We start from the raw sequence: 24,504 nt of genomic DNA on the forward strand, positions 1-24,504 counted from the left end.
TGCATTCAGTGGAAAATACAGTGGGGAGATTTATATACACAGAGAACATGAAACAATGGGTGTTACCATACACACTGTAAGGAGAGTGATCAGGTAAGGTGAACTATTACCGGTAGGGGGGTGGGAGAACCTTTTGTTGTGATAATCAAGGTATCAAGGTGGGCCATTTCCAGCAGTTGACAAGACCATCTGAGGAACAGGCCGGGGGGGCGGGGGAATAAACATGGGGAAATCGTTTTACTTTGTGTAATGACCCATCCACTCCCAGTCTTTATTCAAGCCTAAGTTAATTGTATCCAGTTTGCAAATTAATTCCAATTCAGCAGTCTCTCGTTGGAGTCTGTTTTTGAAGTTTTTTTGTTGAAGAATTGCCACTTTTAGGTCTGTAATCGAGTGACCAAAGAGATTGAAGTGTTCTCCGACTGGTTTTTAGAATTCTTGACGTCTGATTTGTGTCCATTTATTCTTTTACGTAGAGACTGTCCAGTTTGACCAATGTACATGGCAGAGGGGCTTTGCTGGCACATGATGGCATATATCACATTGGTAGATGTGCAGGTGAACGAGCCTCTGATAGTGTGGCTGATGTGATTAGGCCCTATGATGGTGTCCCCTGAATAGATATGTGGACAGAGTTGGCAAGGGGCTTTGTTGCAAGGATAGGTTCCTGGGTTAGTGGTTCTGTTGTGTGGTGTGTGGTTGCTGGTGAGTATTTGCTTCCGGTTGGGGGGCTGTCTGTAAGCAAGGACTGGCCTGTCTCCCAAGATCTGTGAGAGTGATGGGTCGTCCTTCAGGATAGGTTGTAGATCCTTGATGATGCATTGGAGAGGTTTTAGTTGGGGGCTGAAGGTGATGGCTAGTGGTGTTCTGTTATTTTCTTTGTTGGGCCTGTCCTGTAGTAGGTGACTTCTGGGTACTCTTCTGGCTCTGTCAATCTGTTTCTTCACTTCCGCAGGTGGGTATTGTAGTTGTAAGAATGCTTGATAGAGATCTTGTAGGTATTTGTCTCTGTCTGAGGGGTTGGAGCAAATGCAGTTGTATCGTAGAGCTTGGCTGTCAACAATGGATCGTGTGGTGTGGTCTGGATGAAAGCTGGAGGCATGTAGATAGGCATAGCAGTCAGTAGGTTTCCGGTATAGGGTGGTGTTTATGTGACCATCGCTTATACTATGCTGAGCCTTTGAGGTTTGGAAAACTAATATCTGGGGGGCGTTAAATTAGCCACTATAGGCAGCCTACCATGCAAACAGTTACAAGCTGCTAATATAGGGGAGATTCACAGGGAAGAGTTCTATACGGGGCTAGGGTTTATATTCCTGCATTTGCAAGAGCATTCTGCTATCTTGGCCCATTCTGTCGAGGCTGGGCTTCTCTCCTAGCTTCTGTATAATGATCTGAGGCACCACCCTTTGCTGCTGACTCCTGGAAGCCAACAGGACTACCGTGGTCATGAGAATCACATTTTGGTGGTGTTTAAAAGATCAGACCCAAGGGCCACATTTTAAAGGCTTTTAGGCACAAACTTTTGGTTTCAGTTGGAGGTGGGTGCCTAAATACCCTTGAGGGTCTGAGCTCAAGTCTTTGGTAAAGAGACACATACCCTTAAGATGCATTGTAACTAGAAGCATATGCAAGCTGAGTAGCACTAGGAGCAGAAGGATGTCTGCTGTTGAGTCACAATCTCTGTGCAGAGTCCGGGAACCAGCCACAGATGTAATTTATGACAAAGCTGGGCCTAAAAAGTCAACCATTAGTGTGCTGCTTTATTGCCACCTTCCTGGAGAATTCCCCATAGATGAAATGGGCCCTACTAGCCATTGCATGGTACTCCCATAGGTCACAAAGGCCACAAACGTTCATGGCAAAATAGCTTGGTCCTCACTTGGGCAAAACACCCCAGTTTGAAGTCAGAGGGCAAACTACTTGAGAAAAGCCTGTGGGATTTGAACCTGACTGCAACCCAGTGACTGCTGCCCTGCCTGCTGTCGCATATCCCTGGAGGATGTTGGTCTCTTCTCCCCAGACCTGCCACCTGCCTCCAAAGGGGAAGATTGCTTACTGAAAGTCAAAGCATTCAGCAGTCTGCAGCCCACTGTTCTAGTGACAGCAGCTGACCACAAGGAGGCAGCAGTGGCACTGTCTAGTGCTAAATTATTAAGGGCTGACTTTCCCAAGGGGCAAGCTCTCCTTTGCAGCTGCAGTTTGTGCTTGTTCCGTGTGCCCCAGTGATGGCATTGTGCCTCCAGCTTACGTAGGCTGGGCCTCAGCCTTTTGGCAAACGTACCCCCAGAACTAAGGACTGATTGATTCAAAGCCTGCTGAAGTCATTTGGAGTTGCAGGTACACAAGGAACGCAGACCTGGGCCATAGATCAGCTCAAACCAAAAACACCTTCTCTGAACTCCCTCTGCTGCTCAGTGGAGTCATGTAACAAACACTGAGCCTGATGCTGCTCTTCTTAACATCTGCTTCTAAGCAACCCGCAGGGTGGGTGAGTGTGGTTCTAGCTCTCCCCGACCCATGCAGCCCCCAGGAATCCTTTAGCAGCCTCTCCAGTCCAGAATGACTCAGTCTTCTTATTGATTCCTCAAGGAACAGCTGCTGGGTCCAGGCAGAATTGGTGATCAAACAGGAACAAATCCTGAGCACCGCCAGGTTTGCCTGGCTCTGGGTTTCCAGCAAGGCCTAGTGTAGAAGTTACAATCCTGAGAAAGTAACAGCGGAGGTAGCTTTGGAGGGCAGTGCCCAACCCCATATGTCCTACCAATAACTAGCACCTCCATGGACTGCTGGGAACGGAGTCTGAATTTCCTGGCCAAAGGTGGTCAGTATTTCTCCATTATCACATGGGACTCAAGTCCAGTGTCTTACTCCTACACCCTCAGACCCAGGAGTGTCACAGAGGCAGCTCTGTGGGCTGCAGGCACCCCCTTTCCCTGACATGGCAAGTGACAGAGTCCGGGAATAATGACTTTGCTCTGTATAGTTCCCAGCTTAGATGGCAGGATTAGTGTGGCTGCAAGGAGGCGAGATTAGAAATCAAACCAACCCCCAGCACTGTTCTGCTCCTCCCTCCCATCTCTCTCAGGCCTTCCCGCTCTCTTCTGTTCTTCCTCATCCCTTCCCCATGGCAGGGGTCCAGATACCACAGTGCCAAGGACCTAGATAAATGGGTAGATCTTGTTGGGCTGACTGAAGATCCAGATGGAGAGCAACACTTTCCTCACACGGGGTTTGGGTAGAGAAGTGATACTGGCTGGAAGAAGCATCTAGAGGCATGGCCAGTGCCAGCATAGGCCTCTAACACTGTGCTGGCCCATCCTTGGTCAATAAAGCTTGTGATTCAGGGGAACATCTGGATTCCCTATTGCTGCTAAAGGCCACCAATACCATGTGGGACAATGGTGCCTTTGTCCATCTGCATTCACTGTCCTATTCTCTCCCATCCCCAGGCACCAGGCTGGTTAAAATGCAAGGGGATGAGCATGTGGGGAGCCCCAAAGCTGATGGGATAGAAGAGCAATCCCACTTCAGGGCCAAGCCTCTGAAGCACCACAGACAGACAGACAGACAGTGTGAAGGCCTTTACTGAAAGGGAGGGATACGGATCTAACTGCATGCATGAAGCTGCTGCTTAGGCTTGGACTTTCCACGTCCATGTGGGACTCAAAGCTGCACTGCACCTTCTCTAGCTCAGCTGTCTGGGCTGCTGGGTCCCTCCCTGTGATGAGCAGACACTGCTATCAGAATGCCCCCAACATGGTGCAAGTACCCTTGATGAATGAGGGGAGGAGGCTCTGCTCCCTGCTGGCATGGGCTGATCAGTGGGCTTGGGTAAGAGGTGGGAAAGTCAGTCAGTGGGCTGAGCTGCCTTGAGGTGGAGATTAGTCAGTTAAAATAAATAGTTTGCTGTTAAAATGCCAATGCTAGGCCAGGCTTGTGGGCCTACTGCCAACCCAGGGCTGTGAAGTTGATCTTAACTATAGCTCCTCCTGCCCCCATCACTTCTTCCGGCTCTCCCTCTGCAGGGCGGCTGCATGCTTCCGCAGCTGGCTCCAGCACTTGGGTACCTGCTGGCTGAGTCCTGGCAGGCGCTGCAGCCTAAGAAAGAGAAGGCAGGGGCTCAGACTTCGTTTTTTCCCCGTCCCTGAGCCCTCTGGGCTCTACCGAACCAATTACAAATAAATCCGTGTGAATTGACCACCACCACCTCCAGTGCAGACCGAGATCTAGAACAGCCAGACACCTCTTCATGTGCCATTCAGGACACTGAGATGGGATGCTAGAATGTCAGCAGCCAAGCTGTCCCCCCATTTTGTGGTCTCATCCGATAGCCTGTGTGAGCACAAATCAGGGTGCTGCATGTGTACCTGCTATGGACTAAACTAAGGTCTGCTACAAACTTGTCCTTCTGTGGTTGGTGATTTGAGTTCTGTCAGAGCAATGGGCTAAGGGGGTCGCCAATTTAAATAGTAGAAAGCTGCAGGCTGGAAAGGCTTTTCCTTGGGACAGATCTATGGAAAGGGGAGGCATTACTGAGCTGGTGCTAGGAATGAAAGGCTCTCTGTGCCCTGAGCTAGCCTGCCACTCTCCTGGCTCAGGCCCAGAAGGAGAAGAGAGAAAGGTGTTAGATAACAGAAACCTGCTAGGCCATTTCCCCCCACCCCCACCGCTAGGCTTCAGCCTCTCAAACGTAAGGCCTGATCCAAAGCCCACTGAAGTCAATGGAGGATTCCCATTGACTTGGATCAGACAGTCTTCCAAAAGTAACAGCTCAAGACACAGGTCATCCAGTAAATGATGTAACACTGCCATCTAGTGACAATATGAGATAGCAAAGTCTCTGCCTAGCAGGTGGAGTTAATGTAGCCTGAATCAAAGATGCAATAGCTCCTACTCAAGCAGAGAAACCTACTGTGTATGTTCAGTAAAGGAGGAGTCTGCCCTGCAATTGTGTGCATGGGGAAACAGAATCATCTGGAGAGATCCACAGTCTCTCCCTTGCTATGCCCAGAGCAGTGTCCCCAGGGGCAGAGCTGGATGCTTGAGGTGGAGTGTCTGTCTGCTCTTTGGCACAGACCCAGCTCCCCCTGTATAGCCCAGAGTTTACTCCAGTCTCACCCCAGTGATACGTAAGAACAAATCATCACAATCCACACAATCCCGCCTCAGGCCATTCTGGAACCTCACTGGGCTCTTTGTGGTCTAGGGCAGGACCTGCCCTACCAGGAGTGTGAGCCAAGTTCCAGCTTCCAACACTGCAGACTTCCTGGTGGGAAAAGCTTACCTGTCACGGAGGAAAATGTCACATCTCTCGACCCATGGCAAGTGCTGCAAGGACTCAGGAGGAGGCTCCGGTACTGCTGGGAAAACTTCCATGGACAGGTAGGAATCAAAATTAAAAAGGAAGATGGAGCTTTGCTTGTCTTTGGTCTGTGTCCGGGGACCAGCCTGCTGCTGCTGCTCATCCCCTGTGTGCCAGAGGAGAGGACATGTAGGATGCACATTCTGCAGAACCATCACAGGGGGCCAAGAGTGACCCAAGGCTACCATGGAGCTGGCTGCACCAATCTGCGTACACTGTTCTCAAGGCTGCTCTGATGTCAAACTACTCAGCTGGGGAAGACCCGAATGGCCTCATTTAGAGCAGCGATCACCACGAATGACCAAACAGTCCTGAGCCACCAGCTGGCCACACAGGCCAAGGTCTGGAGTGGGTTCTGCTAGAAATCCACCAGCATGGATGTTCTCGCATCATGGCCTGTGCAGCACATGGGGCTGGCAAAGAGTTGGCTATGCACGTGGCTATGCACTCCTCCTCCCCAGTGTTCCCAGCTGCTACATCACCCTAGAGAAGCTACTAATACATCAATACTTTCCCAGTGTTACTTGCAGCAGTGGGCTACCTGAGAAACTGTCAGAAGGGATGTTCTAAGATCACAAATGGGAGGGAGGAGGGGCCAGGCGATGGCTAACAGGAAGAGCGGTGCAACCAACTGATGGCAAGTAGGACGGAAGATGTCTAGAAAACATTCCCTCAACTAGCATCTTGCCCACCCTATGAGTAAGGCTGAGGACTCCTGCACCAGCTGACGGGGAATGATACAAGCACTCAAAGTCAACCAAAAATTTCATCCTAGCAGCACCAGTACCCTCTTCTCCAGGAGACCAGCTTCAGGGAAAGGGGAGGCAGCCAGTCTACTCAGCCTGTTACCTTGGCCCAGTTCAGCCTGTACAGTGATTGACGCATGGGACGCACACTGCAGTTCCCATGGCCCGAGCAATGATGTTCGAAGCTTTCAGTCCCTGCTGCTCCATGCAAGTCCTGCTGCCTCTCACCAGTAGGAGGCACTGAAAGGCCAGCGTACGACTTGTGAGCAGCTTTCAGGGGGGCCAGCGTGCAGACAGATACCGGCACACAGATGCTGCACAACAATGCTAATCGGCCTAGCGTCCAGGGCAGCTTGTGCAGATCTGGCAACCACATGGGGAGACCCCACCCCCATTTCATATTGTGAGTTGACCCTTCTGCCTCCTAGGACTTGCTAGCTTGAAACCACTCCAGGAGCTGGAGACCTAGGGCCCCCTTTCCCCTCCCACCTGTGACAGGAGTGCATGGTAGCAGGTAGTTCCCTCCACCCGTTCCCTTCTGTGCCAGACTCCCTACCTCGGAGGAGCAGGCCGTGGTTCGTGGTATCCACGGTAAACACCGGTTGCCAGGGCGATGCTACTGTGTGAGAGGGTGGGGTGATGAAGTGGCAAACAGGCCGTGGCGCGGCAGTGTCTGTGAGGCACACTGTGCCATCCCAGGAGAACACCAGCACCTGAAATAGCAGCAGGGCACAGAAGCTGCATGGAGAGCACTTGCAGGGCCATTCCCGTTTCCCTGGGCTGGGTCTGGGGCAGGAGAGAGAGCCCTGAAATCCTTAGCGGGATGCAGGAACCCTGCAGACCGGAAATGAGGAGCATGGGCCGGAGCTGTGTGGAGAACCCAGGGCTGCAATAGCAAAAATGCTGTGGGTCAGGACTGAGGTGCAACAGCAGAGCACCACTCGCTGCGCTAGGGCTGGCTCCGGCCAGATGCTTTTAACCCTTTATTTTCCACAAGGTCCTGGTGCCTGTTTGGAAATGGCTGTCCATCTCCGCTGGTCACAGGGCTCCACATTCCACCTGTAGTTTATAACTGGGTTGGGCTGGACTTGCCTTGTGACCTCTCCACACCTCTGGGATTTCCTGGGGGTGCTGCCACTCAGGCCTCACCTCAGTGCTTGGTGACTGAGGCCAGCTGCTAGTGCTGTGCCCCCAGGCCCTACTGCACAGTCATGCACTTCAGAGGACACCGGGCCCTAGAGGGGGTGACTTGTAACACTCACTGCACCAGGTAAGGCTGGAATCGGTGCTACTGCACTGATGGTCTGATCTGGGTCCTCCGACCTGTAAAATAAACCCACCCTTAGGATGCTGCTTGGGTGCAGACGCAGCACTTTGAGGAGACAGGAGAGCGAGAGCTGCACTGCATGACTCAGGGGTTCACAGGGGATTTAGGCCAAATGCTGCCCTTCTGAGAGCAGCAAACTGGGAGCTGGCCCTGCCATCAAAGGTCAGATTGGCAGGAGCATGAGCAAACGGGAGTTAGGCAGGCACAAGTCAGGGAATTCCACCCCAACTTCTGTTCCAAGCTCTCCTGGAAGAATGCCAAGCAGGCACCAGCAACACCTCACGGTGGCTACTGCAGGCACAATGTCGGCTGAGATATGGCTCCAGGCAGGGCTGTAGGAACAGGCCAAAGGGCAGCCTGAGCCTGTGGTCTCATGAGCTCGTGTCTCACTGTGCATCAGCATCAGCCAGAGCTCAGAGGGAAGGAGATGCCCCGATCCATGCCTGAAGGACTGTGATTGTGTATTGCTAAACAAAGTGACTGTTGCTGCTAAGGTTGAGTGTTTGGTACCGATAACGGGGTGGGAGAGTTTGCTGCGTGGCTTCCTGCCTCCCCAAAGACAGTGGTGAGGTCTCCCAAGGGGAGGGAAAGTGTTTACAACTCTCTTCTAGCAAGGGGAACCCCCACCACGCCACTGAGACAATTTATCTAGCCTGTGACCAACCTCCCTGTGGCCTAGCAGAACCCACCTCACCTGTCTGCCAGGAGCATGGTCCTGGACTCTCTGGGCCCTGATATTATAACCAGGTGGAGAGACCCATCCGTACACAGCACCAGAAGCTGCACTTTGGGCCTAGGCAGCTGGTCCGTTGGGGCTGTAGATGTCTGCAGGAAGTGGATGGTGCGGCTGAGACATCCCTCTGGAAGGGCAGTCACAGCTAGCGGAAACCCTGGGAAAGGCACAAGCATCCAACAGTCAGGAACAAACAGCAGTTTGGAGTTACAGGGGCCAGCACTGAATCTGGCCTCCACCGGAGAGAGAGACAGCCTGGCTCCAAGGAGGTGACCTCCATGTGAGGGAAGCTCAGCATGGTTCCACCCCACCCATGCTGAACTAATGGGCACCTCTGTTAGTACCATAGATAGCTAGTGACTTGTATGGGAGGGAAGTTGAGCATGACTCAATCTTATTGGCTTAGCTAGGAACTGGGCCAGGTTCTGTTTTGGGCTCATTTTGCCTGCAGTCCTCCTGGCTATGGTGCAGCATGGCAGGGTTGCCACCTTCTCAGCTTTGGCCCGAGGGACCCAAACTTTACTTTGCCATGTAGCGGTGCAGTATCACAGCCTGCTCACACTGCATCACCAATGGATTTGGGTGGGACTGTGGCCTGCTCTGGTGCAGTCAAAGGACCGGCCCAAGTACAGAATACGGCACGCTCTTGAACTTTGCTCTGGGAGGGTCATTGCACACAGCCTGGTGATGCTGTGAACCTGTCATCAGGAATCAGACTGTCAGGATGTAGTGACACTGCTTCAGCCCCACAAATAGCGTGAGGCTACGTCGTCCAGTTGGGGGAATGTCCCAAAACCATCCAAGCAGGGCACTGGGAGCTTTAGCTGCTGCAAACATAACTGTGGGCCAGCCCCAAAGGCATTTTGGTTTCACTGTCCTCTTGCAGGACAGGGGATAGTTCTGTCAGAACTGGACCTGGCCCCTGAAAACTCGGGCCATGTGACATGACAGACTCTGCTACTCAGCTAAGGCCACCTGGGATGTTTGGCCACCTGTGGCTAGGGAACAAGCGAGCCTGCAGGTTTTTTTGGAAAATGGTCTTGAAAACCCCTCTGTGATCCAGAGCCTGCACATCCAGACCCCCAAGTCCCCAACAATTCCAGCAATGGGAGAGCTCACCTAGACTTCTGTCCCACACCGTTATCGTCCCATCTTCACATGCCAGAGCCATGTAAGAGGAGCAGGAGGTGACAGCTGAGCAGGTGATTGGAGCAGCACATGGCCAGACAGTGTCCGGTTTTAGCTCAGCATCTGGAGGGAGAAGCATGGCCTCTGAACAGCTGAGCCTCATCTTCAGGGAGAAGGGGAGTCCCCGTCCCCGTCCCTCCACATCAGCCCCTGGTGTGTGTCAGCCTTCTGGGGCTGAGTACGGTGGGTGCAGGTCAGGAGCCGCCTGCTGCAGTGGCCTCACTTGGGACACTGTCCATCTGGAAATCCTCACCATCCAGCTGCCACCCTGGCCTCATGGAGAAATGTGAGCCATGGGGCCAGTTCCTCTCCTCTCCTATGTCTCACTTCTTCTAGCTAATGAAAGCTGGCTCAACCCCCTCTCAACATTGGCCAACTGAGAGTGAAATGAAGTACTCCCTGCCCCCCAGCCATGGGGCTAAGGATGCTGCCTTTGCAGGGTTCCCATCCCAGCTTGTCTGGGAGAACAATCCCCTTCCTGGTGTCATTAGACTTTTAGCCCTTAAGCCTCTTCCTCCTACCTGGGCAGGGTGGAAGCACTCTCAGGTCAGACCCAGTTTCCCTCCCTGCTGTGAGCTCACTGCTGGTTGCTATGAATGACTGAATCAGAAATGCTGAGGCTGTGGGAGACTGAGCTCCATGGGGACAAACATACGGTGCCCTACCAGGGCAAAAGGTATGGAAAAAGTCAGGGGCCGTGCCCTCTGGGAAATGTCAGCCTGACCGTGGGGGCCCTTTTCAGGTCAGGAAGATCCAAGGGGGCCCTATTGGGAAAGGTCAGAAGATCTCCTGCCAGTGCAGGGTTAAAGGGAAAAGCCTTTTAGTACAAACCACTTTCTTTTGAAATCTACAGCAGAAGTTTGAAAATAAGAACCCTCCTGCCCCCCATCCTTTCGCTTCTTACCCATTTTCTCCTTTGATGGCCGGGTGAGTAAATACAGGCAGAGATTGTGGCTTCCTTTCCAATGCACAGTGATGCCAGTGGGCACGTCTGGAAGAGGGAGATCAGAGAAAGGAGAGGGGAGTGGGCAGCTCGAAAGCCTGGGTTGCTTCCCCTAAAAACAGTCCCAGGAGTTGAGGGAATCTGAGCTACACAGAGAAGTCTCCTGTGCCAGCTGCATCAGCACACTGGAGAAACTTATCTGGGCTCCGCATCCCTTGGAGTTGCTCATTCAGAGCCTGAAACAGAACAAAAGTTCTTATTCTTGGTGATATTTCTTTCCCTGCCTGTCTGTTCTGACAACCTATGTCACCCCCTCCCCGCACCAGCTTCTCCCCCACACCTGGCAGTCCCCATTACAAGAGGTGGTCCAGGCAGCAGGAAGCCCAATCAACCCAAACCCACTGGGGACACAGACGTGTTTGGAGAGAGAGATTTGCTGTGCAATGGTGTGAGAACTATGCCCCTCTACCTTCAAGAGCCATGCCCCCCAGTGCCAGCATATATTGAGAGCAGCAGGCACCTGACCTATGACAACTTCCTTGGGGTCTGGGCCACACAGCTGGTTTGAGTGATGAGACGTTGGCACAAAGATGGCAGGCTAATGCACTGGTGCCACTTGCTGGCCTGCCTGAGGACGGGAACTGCTGGTTAAAATGCTGGTGACACCAGTTAGTTCAGCAAAAGGAAGGCTGTTTCTTTTACTGTATCCACAGCAGCCAAGCTGCCACAGTGACTCAGCCAGTCAGGAGCATGGGGCGTGCTCAAATGTGTCCACAGTGGGAGCCACATATTAACAGGGAGATTGTGTCAGGAGATCTCCCCTCCCATTCCCCATCGCCTGGCCCTGACTCTCTGTCATTCGTAAACCCAGAGCATCCCTCTGACAGAGTACCGGGGGAAAGCATTTATGGATTTGGGGCTTCTTTAGTGCAATAAGAACTTTTCTTCACAAGGGACAATTAACCTCATGGGCACCTTCTGCTCTTCTCTTCCTCCCTCCCGCCCTGTTTCTCTCATCTGGGAAGAAGAAAGAGAGCCAGTTCTCCATGCATCACTGATTGGGAACATCTGTTGCAGCAGTTTCTGTGACTGCTAAATTATAAACAAAGAGACGGCTGCACACGGACAGAGAGCTTCACCGCTGAATCATGAACCAGAGGAAGGCAGTAAGCAATGACACCTGTTGCCCTTGGCCCACTCACAGCACTTCCTGGCCTATGGCAGTGCCCACTTCACCCTGCTTTGGTTAGGGCCACAAGAAAGTAGCCAATCATCCCTCTAGTCCCGCATCCTCCCTCCCAGGGTGACCAATGTCAGATGCTGCAGAGGAGGATATAAATCTTCTCTTGTACAGTAACAGACCATGGGGCAAGTTCTTATGAACCCAGCTAGCATTTTACATGTGTCTAGTGCATGAGGATTGATAGCCCTTATCATTTTCATCTGAGCTTATGTCTTTGCAGATGCTATTCTTTGTCATAACAGTGCCTGATCTAGTTTGAAACTCAATATCCTGCAGCAGTAAGTTCCACAGGTTAATTATGCATTCTGTCTATCCGCTTTATATTACCTGGCTGTGCTTTGATTTCAGGTCCGATCTGCAGTATCCGGCCGGGCAGGAGAAAATGAAACACAGCATGGCTGAGAAAGGAAGGGATAATAAATACATGCTACGGAAATACCTTGATAAACAGGGCAATTCAACATGATCAGGAGTGGCTGTGGCCATACCCTAATGGCTTGGGACCAGGGAGCCAACGTCTTGGGCCCCAGTTCAGAGTAACAGTTGGGAAGTGCCCTGGAGATGGCGGTGTGTGATGGCAACTCCTGTGAATCCCTGGGCTGAAATGCCAGCATGCAAGGGTTGGAGCTGCACTCCTGCATCCCTCTCACCTGGGTTTCTCCTCCTTGCTGTCAGGCTCACTTTCTCTCTCCAGATGCTTTTGGAAGATGCTGCGAAAGATTGCGTCCTGCTGTTCCCATTGGTAGTCTTTGATCACGTGATTCTGTCCCAAGCCGATCACACTGCCATCATCAATCTTCATCAAGGCCTCCAAAGGGCTTTTAAAAGTGCTTCCTGGATCGTGAACACCAAGGGGGGAGAAAGAGACCCAGAAGAAGCAGAATCCATTGAGATCTACGAAAGCTTTTGGGGGAGGGGTAACCCTTCCCCTTTCATGTAGGGTCATACCATCATGGAGGTGGGAGACTTGAGTCCATTCTCCTCCTTTGGGTGGAAGCACCTCTCACAGGCCTTTGACCTAGCATAAGGCCCAGGTCCATGGCCAGGAGCCAACTCCTTTTACAAAAGCAATGGTGGCTGCTTTCTGCCTCACCTATCCCTGGGGAAAGGGCCTAAACCCCAGGCTGCCTCCCTCTGTGCTCGTCTCTCTGATCAGCTGCTCTACCCCTGTATAGCTGGTATTGGATAGGGATCATGTGGGCTCAGACAGCCAGGCTGGGCCTGGCACTGCTTTTGGTAAGAATAAGGATGGAGGAGAGGAAAGGCCACGAAGACCAGGCAGTAAGCAAGAGGACAAGATTCAAAGCTCCATGGGGTAGGGATCGTATCTGCATGTGTGTGCGCCGTACCCCACTACCATAGAGCCTTGGTCACGGGTGGGGCCTTTGGGCACCACTGTAATATACATAATAATCATTAATAGAGGTGATGCATCACTAATGCAGCTGGGATACTAACAGCTAAGTAAGCAGCGAGTCCCAGTCCAGGATCAGAGATGAGCCACAGGCAAGGGGCAGGGTGGAGCCAGTGGGCATTTTACTGTAAGTTTTGATCTTTATGTTGCTATCCAGCCACTCACACAGAGAGAAACACAAAGAGACAGACACATACAAGCACCTAAAGAGAGAGAGAAATATGCAGAGAGACACAACCATTATTATTTAACCAGACTTGAGTAAATTCCCACTTCCCCACCAAAAACAAAGGGCCCGAGAGAAGGGGCCTGACCTGTCAGAGGTTTGGGCGACCTGACCTTCAGCAGCAGCACTGGGGGACTCAGCTTAGTTTCAACTCTGTTTGCAGACATAGGTGATTCCTGCAACGGAAGAGACAGTCACCCTGAGCACGGGCACTTCCAGGAGCTACTCTGTGGCCTATGCTGCCTCATGCTACCAACAACGAAGTTGTCACAGCTGAACACCTGCAGAATTGTTCCCCTGGGAATCAAACCCTCCTCCCAGGAAGGGTTTGCAGAGTTCCCCTCCCAGCATGCTGCTCCCACTGTCACTGTGTCCACTATGTAGGCCATGTCCCATGGGCCTGAGGGAGCCAGAGCTTCCATCAGAAGGGAAACATACACAGCCCCATGGGATCCTGCTTGCATTAGCGCTCCACCCTCAGCTCTTCCCCAGATGCCCCATCACCCAGTGCTCCAAATACCCTACCCTTTAGGGTACCCTAACTACCATTAGAGATCCCTCCCCAAAGGTCCCCGGATACAGCATGGTCCTGGGAACAGTATGTGATGTCTTCAGGCTCCAGTGAGAGTGGATCAGAGGTGAGGGATACTCAGATTGCTGCTGAGTACAAGAACTAGTGTGGGCTTCAAGGGACCTGTGATGGGGTAGAATCCCCTCTGCTTGGTTGGGAATGGGGAATCGGACACTTGCCACAAGCAGGAGGCCAGCATCAGCTTCCTGCCGTCAGCACTGGTCCTTGCACAGAGACGTGGCTAGGTACCTGCATGGGGATTAGTGAGACTGAGGACCTAGGTGTATGCAAGGGCGAAGGGGAGTTCTTGACATGAGTACTTGGAGCAGTAGAGAAGGGAATGTTAGGTGTTCATTTGCCTTGGGTCTGAGTCATTGGGGGCGGGGAGCTGGCCTGTCAGTGCTGAAGAGCAACTCCTGTTAAATGGCAAGGCCAGCCTCTGCTGATCTCGGGTCTGGCGGGGACTAGCCCAGGTGAACACTGGAATGGATCTACTGGATGCTTAGAACAAAGAGTGTGACCCAGATTCCTGGTGCTCCTCCCCAAAAGGTGGGATGCAGGGGGTTCAAAGTGCGGCCACCAACTCAACATCTATAATCTTCCTGGAGAGCTTGGTAAGTTCTCACTCAGGCCTTAGTTACCGTTTCTGCAGAGCCCTCTCCTGGCAGTTCCAGACTTTTCTGCCAAGGAAAATGAAAGAGGCTGTGGTTAGTTCATACAAGCTGACCATGGTAATCCAGAGCATCCCCTTCTCCACCTGAGCAAGTGGGGCTCTGACACACAGCCAGGTCTTCTCTTTGGCATGGGACTGAAAAATGAAGCCAATTCAAAGAAGCCCAGACTGGAGGATCAGCTTCCCTGACTCATACTTGGAGATACCTCACCCAATTCTCAGTTACACTAAGGCCCTTTTTGGCCATTCTGCCAGTATGAAGGGCATTTCAGGGGGTAGAAATGGCTGCCTGAGAAACCACCCTGCACTGGATGCCTCCCCAGTTGGGGGCAATACTTATGGGGAGGAGAGCACATTGAATTCTGGCCTCTGATCTCGAGGAACCTCCTTGGAAAACTTGTCCTGTGGATGACAAGAGTGGCCCAACAATACGAGGGGTTTGTGAAATGTGGGTTGGGTGACAATGTCCCCACTTTCTTCCCCATCAGTGTGCTGACAAACCCGCTCAGCCTGGTGGAGCTGTGAGAACAAGGGCTATGGAAAGAGATGGAGGTGAAAGGGCAAGACAGAAGATATCTCGGTAGGAAAGAAAAACATTTTGCACCGTCGACGCCTGGCTGAACCTCCTCTCTCTGAAAGATGACACTACTGCAGCTGCCTGGGCATGGTCTGTCTCCTTCAGCCAGGAATCCTTAGGCAATCGGTAGATCTCCAGCCAAGCCTCTGTGCTGCCTGCATTGGGAAACTGCATTGAGCAATTGGAAAGGAGGAGAAAAGGTCTCTCAGGCAAGAGGACGCTGCTGTTGTGTACCCTCAAGAACGGGATTAGGGTTCCCTTTCAAATGTAGGATCCCCCAGCTCATATTCCCACAAAGCCCCGTGTCGGGGATGCTGATCTAGGGACTGGAGCTATACTCACTGGGTCATGTTGCAAAGTGGTCTCCTATTGGCTGCCTGTGGGGTGTCACATGTCCTGCTTTTCTAGCCCTCAGGGTTCCACCAGAGCCCCTTTGTGGGGCACAAAGACCCTGCTGGGGCAGAAGAGGGCATTCACGTGGCTCTCACTGCTCTGAGACTAGAATTGTGACGAGGAAACCCCTGTGCTTTGGCGAGGGTTGTTTGCTGCAGCAGGTTCAGGAAGAGCCTCTCTGTGCAGTTCTCCAGCCTGTGTCACAGCAGAGAGCCTCTCAGTATACAGGCCCATATGCTCCCAGTGTAAATGTGGGGCCTGGGGACAGGGTTGAGGAGCCGGGGTTGGTGATTAGAGCAGGAGGAGAGAGTCTGCTTTGCTTTGAATGGCCTGTCTGGCAGACCCAGAGGCACCACTGACCAGCCCCAGAGCGAGCTGCCTTCCAGGATTAGCTGGCCGCACGGGCTGGGTCCCTGCCGGGCCTTTGGCAGATGAAAGGGAGAAGTGTCAGCCCTCCTTGGCTGGAGGGACACGTTGGGGTGACTCAGGAGGGCACTGGGGAATCCCAGAGGATGTTCCCTAGACTGGTGAGTAAGTTTTACAAAGCTCCATGAGCTGCAGGCCCCACCCATTGAAGCAGGACAGCCAGCATCTGATAAACTTCCTGGATCCCAACAGGACTTGCCTTGCAGCAGGATGCCTGCATAATCGCCCCCCTGGGAGAGCTCCGCCTCCACACAGGTGTTTCTCTTGCTGATCTCTTCCTGCCAAAGAAAGGCATGCCAGCATCAGAAAAGGCTGGGGCTGCTGAAAAGGGACAGTGATGCTTGCTGTGGTGTGCCCTTATTGCTAATGGACCCGGGAATTTGACTGAAAAGAGGCAGGCGCCCCGGGAACAGGTCTGGGAAGAACGTTCCATGCGCAGAGGGTTGGTGTAGGAGCAGGAGGGGAGGAGAAGATGCCCTTGTTCTTGGGGGTTTGCTCCTGCACCTCACAGTGCTCCAGGATTCTCAGGTAGGGCTGGAGGCCAGAGGTGCCTTTTTCTGTGCGCATTGGGCTAAACTGTGGTGTCCATTTTCTTCAGCTCCACACCTCATCAGAGTCAGGCCTCCACCGGCTTAGTGCAGCAGGCTCTGCATTGGGCTACCCTTGAAAGCCACTCACGCGCACCAGCAGGTGCAGAATGTATCTTCCGCAGGGGGAGGAGCATGGGAGAAAGGCAAGAAGGAAGCAGTGGCATGGGCAAAGCAAAGGTGATAAAGGCAGAGAGAGCTGAGAGCACAGACTGGCAGGGGGTAGACGGGGCAGGGCCTTGAAGACTGGGACAGGAATCTCTACAGCCACCTATGGTTTTGGCCCTCAGTGGGGAGCCTTCAGCCCAGAGAGGCTCTTCCCAAAGCCTGAGCAAAGGCTCGTTCCTTTGGTCATGGGGCATCCAGGGTGTCTGTGATCCATGTAAGGCTGGCCTTGGGCAGTGGGGGTGTTTGCAGAGAGCATGCCTGCAGGGTCCGTGTGCCTGTTGCCCAGCCTGAGGGATTCTCTGAAGCCAGGGATGGCAACAATGGGACGCCCTGCTGCCCTGTGGGGTTTGTCACAAAGGAGGTGTGCAGCGCACAGAAGGGGAGGGGGGCCAAGAACCTGCCGGGTGGCCAGAGTCCCCAAAGTCTTGACATGCAGCTATAGCCCGAGGCCCAGCCCCCTGTGAGTGGCTTGGGAGGGCCGAGAAGCTTTTCAACAAGCTAAAGAGGGGAAACAAGTACAAATTGTGCCCCAGCCCAGAGCCCCCCCAGCTCCGCCACCCCTTGGCCCAAGCCCCCCCAGCCCAGAGCCCCTCTGCCTGAGCCCCTTCAGCCCAGAGCCCCCCCACCCCTGTGCCTGAGTAGCTCTGGCCCAGTCCGCCAGAGTCAGACTCCACATTTTTGAAGACAGGCTTCTTTAGTGTTGAGTTAGTTTGTTGCTGAATGCTGATGCACCTCTGGGATTTTGACATCTCAGAGGAGATTCTGGGCATAACCTGGGGTCTGTACCAGGGATAATGCGAGTTCAAAGGGGATTACAGGTGAGTTATGCACCACTGACCCAGTTACCAGGACCTCTGATCTCCATTCCAGCTGCTGCCCTTAGCCACATGTTTCCTGAGTGCTGTTAGTAACCGTGATTATTTATTAAATAGAGACTTTTGCCTCAGTGCCCATGGCACACACAGAGGACTTACCACTTCGTTTAGGACTTTAATGAGCAGCAGGCTGTCTTTGTAAAAATAAAAGAGACGGGCAAGTCCTGGAAGAGAAAAACAGAGGCAAGAAGTGGGTGGGAAGAGAGTGAGGGGCGCAGCTCAGCTCCTTTGGAGGGTGCAGTAACGGCACTAGGACTAGGTGCCTTCTGTGGCTCTCAGAAGACTCGGCCACAGCTTGCTGTCTAGTGACACACAGAGCAGTGCTGATGGCCCCAGCCAGAGGGAATACAGACGCTGCAGTGGGAGTGTGCTCCCCAGCCTGGGCAGACAGACTTATGCTAGCTCCACTTCGGCTACCATGCTAAAAATAGCAGTGTGGATGTTGTGGCATAGATGGCAATTGGCAACTTGGCCAAGTCCAAGCCTGCCTGACCCCCTGGCTCTAAGCCAGGGTGGCTAGTCTGAGCTGCTACTCTTGCTGCCTCATCCACACTGCTATTTTTACAGTGCTAGCTTGAGCCCCACTAGCGTGAGGTCTGTCTGCTTACTGGGAGGCTTGCTGTTAGCTGCAGTGTAGACATAAGCAGAGAGACCTGCATCCAGCCCTCCTCCCCAAGGAAACAGAGCTTCAAATGGGAAAGGGGGAGGTGGGTGGGAGCCCCAGGCATTTTCATGCACTTTTCAGCTATTGGAGTCAGTGCAGTGATGCTCAGAACTTGGAAAGCATCTATGCGCCTTGCTAGGGGTGTTACACCAGCACCCAGGACATGGGATTTCACACGTCCTCCCCCCCACGCACACCCTGGGGTGGCCACATTAGTCACAAGTCCAGCATGGAGATGGCCTGTGCTCCAAGGGGATTTGCTCAGATCCAACTTTCTTCTCTCTAATGGAAAGAGAACTAAAGCCAACTTCATTAGTGTTGGACTCAACCAGAAGCCAATGGACCCTTCTGGGACTGCTGCATACACTAGTATCATGGTAAGGCCACTGGACTCAATATGGAGCTGACATCTTTTCTCCTCAGCCTAACCTCCACACTGCAGCACACTGATTGTCCCTGAAGTGGAAGGGCTAGATGAAAGCCACCGCCTTGAAGCCCAGCAACATTACTCCTTGACTGACTCAGGGTATTGCTACAGAATGTGAGAGGCGCTGAGTGTGCTGCTTCCCCCATGTAACCAACCTCTGTTGCGCCACAGGGAAGGCACTAGCTATGGGGCCACCCCCTCTCTGAAGTCTGTTGACTAGTCCCCATTATTTGCAGGACCCTCTCAGAAATGTGTTAGTCATGCTTACTTCCATCCTGCTTTAGCTCTTTTCTACTGAGTAGATGCCACTTCCCCCACCACCTCCATTCCATCATGGTGCAAACTTGTCCTCAAAGTTCTCCCCATGTGGGACTTGAGGAAGCTCATGGAGCACCTACCCATCTCATCCACAGTAACGAGAAGGTGGGTCTCATTGCCAAGGTTGGAGGTACGGACGGCACAAATCTCTAGCTTGGCTGACTCCCAAGCACAGACCCGCTTACAGTTGGGCATGCTGAAAACTGCAAGCCCTGTGGAGAGCCCAACAAAGACATGCTGTCCAGAGGCTGCAAGGCAGTTGGCTCTTCCCATCACCTGCAGAGATGAAAAACAAAGCAGAAGAGAACATGACCCTGCCCCGCCACCCCATGGCAGGGGGACTGATCAGCTACACCAGCCATTTGCCGGCGAAATCCTATGACCTTCACTAGGGCATGAAGTCTAGCTCCAATCTCAGAAAGATCCCACCAATATCAAGGGTGAGGAACTTCTTCAAGGGAAGCTTGCCCTGTCACCACCAGTGCTAGGGATAAACAGAAGCCTTCAATCTCCAGGCACTCTTCAGCAGCACTAGAGCTTTCCCACACCCCGCTACCCCCACAGGGAGAGCGGAGCAAGTGCAGACATTCTCCTCAGGAAGCCCACACAGTCCCTGGGCACCATGCAGCTGCATTCAGTGTTGCTCTGCACCATTTCTAAAGTATTATTTTTAAAATGCAGTTGAGTTTGTCCATATGATAGCAACAGACTCATCAACTTCTCCAGAATAAGCAGGGGCTAGAGTCAGTCTGGCGTAGAGAAGCAGAGGGTGAGCCTGACATGATTTAATACCACCTCGCCTCTTTCAGGAGGGTGTGATGGGCTCTGAAATGGGCCATGTCCTGTACTTCTCAGATGAGCAAGCTTAGAGCTGTAGCCTTGTGGAATGAAACTGAAAGCGAGGGAAATGCTAATGGAGTCTCGGGAATTTAAATGGGCAGGGGGGTGACAATGGAAGAAGAAAGCAAAAGGAACTGAACTGAGACTGCCTCGACAAACTGTTGCAATGACAGGTGGCAGCTGTGCTATGAAGGGTCTCGGTACCTGGAATTCAGCTGTGGGCAGGTACAACTTGGGCTGGACCTTCAGTGTCTGTGCCTCTCGAAGTGCCTCCTTTTTCTCAATGATTTCCCAGGCCTGCTCGAATACTAGGGTCACCAATTTATTGATCATCCGGAAAGGCTGAGGCAATGAATCAAAGATTTGATCGGGATCCTGCAGGAAGAAATTTTCTTCCTCATCCTTCTTAATCCAGTCCTTTTCAGAAGGTGGAGGGATCTCCAGGGGATGTTTCCGGATATATACTGGCATCTTTCTGTCTTCCCTGGTGTGATGACAACCCAGGTGCCCTATACAGTAGTCACAGTAGATGGAGAGACCCAGGAAATCCTACAGTAAATAGATCCTTGAGATAATGGGAGGAAACAGGAACTAGCTATAACAAAGAAGGAAGCTTCCTATCTTTATATGGAGAAATGACTATATCTATTTTGTAGGACTCACTTCTGCTTTCCTCATTGTCTTCCCATGGTCTCCTATACAGCTCAGTGCTGTGCCATGTGAATACCATCCACGTGGATATATGCAGGTTAAGTACACAGGTGATTAGACATCTAAAATGCACAGCTAGATATACAAGTTTTAGGTGTGGTGTTACAGATCAGGTAGGATACAGGTAGACTGGTTTTTGCCTGTCTCCCTGCTGACCCAGCCTGGAGAAAGTCAAAGATATGATTTGTTTCAAAGGAAAACTTTTCAAACTGCTTAAAACTTTATTTATTTCTAAACCATGTTTCTTCGCACTAGTCAAAGGCCTGTGTCAATGTGAACTAAGCTTATGGCAAGTTAGACGCTCTTAAATTAACCGACAGGGCCTGTGACTTCCTAGATGTTTGTACAGTGCCTAGTACAATGAAGCTCCAGACCTGATGGGTGGCCTTGGGACTTTACCACAATGATCAGAGCACAGAAATATCGTCTAAAACGACACTTGGAAAACAAAACATTTCCTACTGACACAACTCAGAAAGGGCCAAATGGAACTGTACCAAAATTTCCCCTTTGGGCTGAAAAAAAAAGCGTAAAAAAATCCAGCACAAAAGAGTCCTTGTCCTGCAAAGTTACAGAGAGCTGTACACAGATGTTGCAAATGGAAGAGTTTCCTCCCCCTGTAAACTGAAGGCTGCTAGCACAGTACTATGGGATCATAATACATGGACTTTAATCAAACCCAAACACCTTGGGCATGCTCGTGTTTTCTTCTATGGCCTTGTCTTCACTGCTAAAGCAGATGTTTTTCCTTCAGGGTAATTAATGTGCATGAACTATCTATCCCAAGGTAAAAACACAGTGAAGACAAGGCACTTTAGTTTTAACACAAGGCACACTAGATGAGATGTAGTGCTGACCTCAGTGAGTTTACCTCACAGCAAAACTGAAGTGCCTGATCTTCACTGTGTTTTTACCTCAGGACAGTTCACGGATGTTAGTACCCCATTTTTATGGTAAAAAATGCACCTTTTTAGCAGTGAAGACAAGGCTTAAGAGCTGTTTGTTTTTAATAAATGAGCACAGACCCCGTTGAGCTTGCATGTGCTTTGCTGCTACCTTAGCCAAACACCTACAGGCTGAGAGCCCACACCCTAAGTTATGCAAGCTTTTTCCACTCTGCCGCAGGCAGTGATGATGCTGGAGGAGCTCTAAAATGTCCACAGATAAACGAGTGCTGTGTAGGTTTATTTGGCTCAGGGCTGCAGGCCATCTTGACTCAACCACTCATACAGAGAAAGTGGGGTGAGCGGCCAGTGTGTGTGAGCTGGCAAGTGCAGGGTTGCCATTTACCACCCCACAAACAAGCCTGGGAGCAGATAAAACAACAACTAGACAAAACAACTAGAACTGCTTAGGTACAAATTAGGATCCATGATGTCTTCTACAATGAAGGGCATGTCAAGGGATAGAGAGTGGGGGAGATAGATAAATGAGAGGCAGGCTTTGATGTGACCCTGAAGACCAGGTGATTCTGGGGTAAGTGCTGAGTCTTACTGCAAGGTTTAATTTTCAAAGCTGGGAGACCCAGCCACTGGATTTTCAGGGGGTCTCCTGGAATTAATTCGCCCTGTTCATGGGGATGGGCTATTGCTGAGGAGATCCCCACTTCTGGGGAGGTTGCTGAGGGGATCCCCACTCCCATGTTAGGGATAACCATTCCCTGGGAGGTGCTGCTGAGGGGGGGTCCCCATTCCTGGGAAGGGGGGGAGGCTTGCTGAGGACACATCCCCTCACTCACCTGCAATCGAACGTTGATCGGTTGCTGTGGTAACTGCTGCGCTAGGTCCAGGCGGAGCTAGGTCCGGGTGGAGACAAGGCCCCACGGCGGAGGGTTCCGGGCCCAGCTCCATGGGGCGGAGCCTGTCTGTGTGTCCCGGGGGGCGGGCGGGGTAAGAAGCGGCCCCGGCGTTTCGAGCACGGCCGGAGGCTGCCGGGGCTTCGCTTCTCTTCTCTTCCGCCCCGCGGCAGCATGGAGGCGTTTGTGAACTTCACCAACCAGACCCAGGGCCGGGACCGGCTCTTCCGGTGAGCGGGGCCGGGGGGGTCGGGCTGAACTTGGCCCCTGCCGCGGCCGGGGTGTGTCGGCAGCTCTGCCTGGTCCTGCCTGCAGCCCCGAGCCGGGCGGGCGGTTTACCCGAGCCTCCCTTGACAGCGCTGGGAGGGGGGATTTCTCTGCGGTGCTGGGAGCCACTGCCGGGGCCTCCGCGCAGCCAGCCCTGACCCGGCGCCTGACCTCAGTACCCCAGCGCGGTGCCAGGGGGTGCTGTGGGGTGCGGGGCTCAGTATGGGGCACGCTCCCCCCACTCAGTGCTGACCCCAGCGCGGTGCTAGGGGGCGCTGTGGGGTGCGGGGCTCAGTATGGGGCACGCTCCCCCCACTCAGTGCTGACCCCAGCGGGGTGCTGTTGGGTGCGGGGCTCAGTGTGGGGCTCGCTCCCCACACTCAGTGCTGACCCCTGCTTGGTGCCAGGGGGCGCTGTGGGGTGCCGGGCTCACTATGGGGCACGCTCCCCACACTCAGTGCTGACCCCAGCACGGTGCTAGGGGGTGCGGTGGGGTGCGGAGTCAGTATTGGGCACGCTCCCCACTCAGTGCTGACCCCAGCGCGGTGCCAGGGCGTGCTGTGGGGTGCGGGGCTCAGTGTGGGGCTTGCTCCCCACACTCAGTGCTGACCCCAGCGTGGTGCCAGAGGGTGCTGTGCTGCGGGGCTCAGTATGGGGCCTGCTCCCCACTCAGTGCTGACCCCACGCGGTGCTGGGGTGCTGTGTGGGGGCTCAGTAGGGGGCAAGCTCCCCCAGTCAGTGCTGACCCAATACCCCAGTGCGGTGCTGGGGTGCTGTGCGGCAAGGAGCTACCAGCCTTGGATGAAAAGTAAAAGTCAGGTCCTTGCTGCCTGTGGCTATTACTGATCTCTGGGTACTTTCCCCAGGTGAGGGGGTGTTTGCCCCAACGGCCTGCCACCATCCATCTCCAGTTACTTGATTGTTCTTCTGTAAACTCCCCCCAGTTTCAATTCAGTTCCTTTACTCAGTTGTGTCTTTCTCCTTTGTAAGCTACCAGATTCAGTTGGAGGCATTGATTTTTACTTCCAATTCCAAATTGTGCAATGTTAGTGTGTGCTCATACAGCTCCTGTGTTCCACCCCAGAGCTGGCTGGGTTTCAGCAGTGGGTTAGGTGATTTATGAAGCTTACCCCTTCCATTGGATCTCTCCATATTCTACCAACTGCAGTGGATATCTATTGCTGCTTAATGATTGCTGGGGCCACAATACAAATAACAGACTCTGGAAAAAAAAAATTCTACTGATCTGCATCTTGTTCCATCAGGCACACTGGCTTCGTCCCTTCATAGACCCAGAGCCTTGCTGCAAGCTAGCATTTTTGCACTGTTTGCCTGTGGATATTTCAGGCAGTATTCGTTTACCTTGCCACCGAATGTGCCCAACAAAACCCTTTATTGGCTGCTTGCTGCTCAGCTGCATGGTCTCCCGTTGTCATGTTCACACTGTATTTGCGTTGCTTCTCACATTGCATGCTGTAGAGTGCTGACCCTAACAAGTAATATCATGTGATTTTTATACCTCGCGGTGCTGTCGCATGGGTATGGTCCATGGGGAGTCCCTAACTTGGGAAGAAATTGTTCCTTTCTCTTCTCCCCCTTCCCCCCGCCCCATGATTGGTCCTTGTGTCCTGTGAACCATTTTCCTCATTTTTTCCATTCCAGAGCCATTCAACACACATGCATGTTGCTTAGCTATTTATTAAAGCATAAGGCTGAAAAAGAGACGGTGATAATGAAGCTCAAGGAGTTGGAATCTAGCATGCGCTCTGGCCGCAAATGTAAGTACCCCATATCCGGACGGATGGTCCCTCTTCGTATTGCTTATTCCAGCTAAGCAGATGCCAGTTGTGCCGGCTCTTAAGTAGTTAACTTACCATGCAGCCTCGGATCATAGGACCTCATTTTGCATACTCATGGACTAGTAGATACACCCTTCCCCCACCACATTTGCACTCACTTTATTACCTGCTGTGTTGTATGGTTAGTATTGCTCAAAATACACATGGCAGAGCCAATGCTGTGGAGTA

The 24,504-nt window shown here is 52.5% G+C and overlaps 2 protein-coding genes across 3 annotated transcripts in view; one reads left to right on the forward strand and one right to left on the reverse strand.

Moving 5' to 3' along the window:
* WDR93 (WD repeat domain 93) lies at nt 1–22,318 on the reverse strand. Of its 2 annotated transcripts, XM_074966458.1 has the most exons (17): nt 22,154–22,318; nt 19,909–20,253; nt 18,945–19,140; nt 17,555–17,619; nt 16,021–16,103; nt 15,034–15,157; nt 14,398–14,436; nt 13,274–13,361; nt 12,196–12,379; nt 11,873–11,943; nt 10,264–10,350; nt 9,291–9,422; nt 8,133–8,328; nt 7,374–7,434; nt 6,668–6,824; nt 5,288–5,471; nt 1–4,101 (listed from the first exon to the last, which is right to left on the reverse strand). In XM_074966458.1, the coding sequence occupies exons 2-17, from the start codon at nt 20,173–20,175 to the stop codon at nt 4,002–4,004; spliced, it is 2,034 nt and encodes a 677-aa protein (XP_074822559.1). In that variant the 5' UTR covers nt 20,176–20,253; nt 22,154–22,318; the 3' UTR covers nt 1–4,001. The 2 variants fall into 2 exon arrangements, with proteins under 2 accessions (XP_074822559.1, XP_074822561.1); XM_074966460.1 differs by lacking the exon at nt 19,909–20,253 and having other exon boundaries at nt 2–4,101.
* Nucleotides 22,263–24,504, forward strand: part of PEX11A (peroxisomal biogenesis factor 11 alpha) — a 6,782-nt gene continuing 4,540 nt past the window's right edge. The window contains exons 1-2 of the mRNA XM_074966462.1: nt 22,263–22,440; nt 24,140–24,255. Coding sequence (XP_074822563.1) covers nt 22,385–22,440; nt 24,140–24,255 — 172 coding nt within the window. The 5' untranslated portion in view covers nt 22,263–22,384. The remainder of the gene's footprint in view (nt 22,441–24,139; nt 24,256–24,504) is intronic.

This window comes from Natator depressus, chromosome 10, assembly GCF_965152275.1.
Source record: "Natator depressus isolate rNatDep1 chromosome 10, rNatDep2.hap1, whole genome shotgun sequence".
In the NCBI taxonomy this organism is placed as follows: Eukaryota; Metazoa; Chordata; order Testudines; family Cheloniidae; genus Natator; species Natator depressus.

Bases quoted from the DNA above. Each gene is read 5' to 3' on its own strand.
- WDR93 (XM_074966458.1), bottom strand. From the start codon at position 20,175: ATGCCAGTATATATCCGGAAACATCCCCTGGAGATCCCTCCACCTTCT. The intron at 13,362-14,397 runs GTAACTAAGGCC...CTTCCGTTGCAG, and splicing joins GAGAGGGCTCTGCAGAAACG to GAATCACCTATGTCTGCAAA. The intron at 8,329-9,290 runs GTGAGCTCTCCC...TGCCTTTCCCAG, and splicing joins GGTGTGGGACAGAAGTCTAG to GGTTTCCGCTAGCTGTGACT.